Here is a 1486-nt window from a genome sequence, read left to right as displayed (position 1 = left end):
GTGTAGAGAACCTTGGTGCTCATAAAAAATTAACAAACATTGCTAGTTCGATAGTTGAAAAGCTTTCAGGCTGTCCATTGACAGCAAAGGTCATTGGTGGTGTTCTCAATTCTAACTTGAATGAGAGCTTTTGGATGAAAATTTTAGAAAGTAATGTTCTAACTGTAGAATCAGAACCGAGTCGCAATAACATTTTGCCTATCTTCATATTGAGCTTTACATTCCTCCCACAACCTCTACAAAATTGTTTTACATTTTGTGGCATATTCCCAGAAGATCATTGGTTTCATAAAGATGATTTAGTCCGAATGTGGATTGCACTGGGTTTCATTCAGGAATCTTCTATTGAAGGAGAGACTTTGGAAGATATTGGAGGAAGGCATTTTGATGTTTTGGTCAGAAAGTCTTTCTTTGATGAGTTTCAGGGTTATACGGGAATATACTATAAGATGCATGATTTATTACATGATTTGGCACAGTCAATTTCTTCAGAGGAATGTTTCGGATTTGTGGGAGAAGATGGTTTATCTTTTAAAGTTCCTAAAAATGTTCGGCACTTATTTGTTAAAACTGGAAATCCAGAAGTGGTGAGAATGATCAAAGATGTTAAAAATCTACATTCGCTTTTTTTGAGAGTCCATGATCTGGATTTTATTAATATACTTACTGAAATTTTTGAAGTATTGAGAAGGATTCGTTTGTTGTTCATATACTCTCCATATGCCACGATCCCTACGCAGTCTTTATCATTTGAAAATTTGAGACATCTTCGATATTTGAATCTTACTGCACATCTCACTCATATGCCACGGTCTCTAAGCAGTCTTTATCATTTGCGGTTCATAATCTATAACCAGTTATTTTGGGGATCTTGGTCTGAAAATTTCTTACCATACGATGTGGGCAATCTTTCTAACCTGCGTCACTTGGAATTGCACCATAAAGTATTTTCTAGTGTACCTGGAATTGGGAAATTAAGATCACTTCAAGAACTACATGAGTTTAATGTTAAGAATGAGAATGGTTATAGAATTGGGGAGTTGGAACATATGAGCGAGTTGCGCAAATTAAAAATACATTTTCTGGAAAATGTGAAGGATGCTAAAGAGGCTCGCAAAGCAAAATTATTTGAGAAGAGGAAACTCACAGATTTATACTTGAATTGGGGCAATACCGTTGATGAACGGAATGAGGAATTTGGAAGCCTACGGAAGACTGTCAATTCAGACTTAGATGTGAATGTGCTTGAAAATCTTAAACCATACAAAAATCTAATGAGATTGTCCATAGTTTCATACAAGGGTGTAAGCTCTGCAAAATGGATGTACAATGCAGATTTGATCTCCAATTTGGAGTACATCAGTCTGAACGGTTGCTCGGAGTGGGAAACTCTTCCACCTCTTGGGCAGCTTCCCCACCTCAAGTCACTGTACCTTTATAACATGCCACAGGCAAAGCGGCTTGATCATAAATTCCATGGGAATGA

At 36.9% G+C, this 1486-nt stretch overlaps 1 protein-coding gene across 1 annotated transcript; it reads left to right on the top strand.

Annotated features, from left to right (window-relative positions):
• Window positions 1-6: 6 nt before the first annotated feature.
• Window positions 7-1481, top strand: LOC110036592 (putative disease resistance RPP13-like protein 1; the record flags this gene model as incomplete). The annotated part of the gene is made up of 1 exon (XM_020741073.1): window positions 7-1481. A coding segment is annotated over exon 1 (1347 nt), but the record flags the coding sequence as incomplete, so codon positions are not given.
• Window positions 1482-1486: the final 5 nt, after the last annotated feature.

This window comes from Phalaenopsis equestris, unplaced genomic scaffold (genome assembly GCF_001263595.1).
Source record: "Phalaenopsis equestris unplaced genomic scaffold, ASM126359v1 Scaffold208940, whole genome shotgun sequence".
Classification (NCBI taxonomy): Eukaryota; Viridiplantae; Streptophyta; class Magnoliopsida; order Asparagales; family Orchidaceae; genus Phalaenopsis; species Phalaenopsis equestris.
Note: the sequence above shows the minus strand (reverse complement) of the source record. Positions and strands in the feature narration are given on the sequence as shown.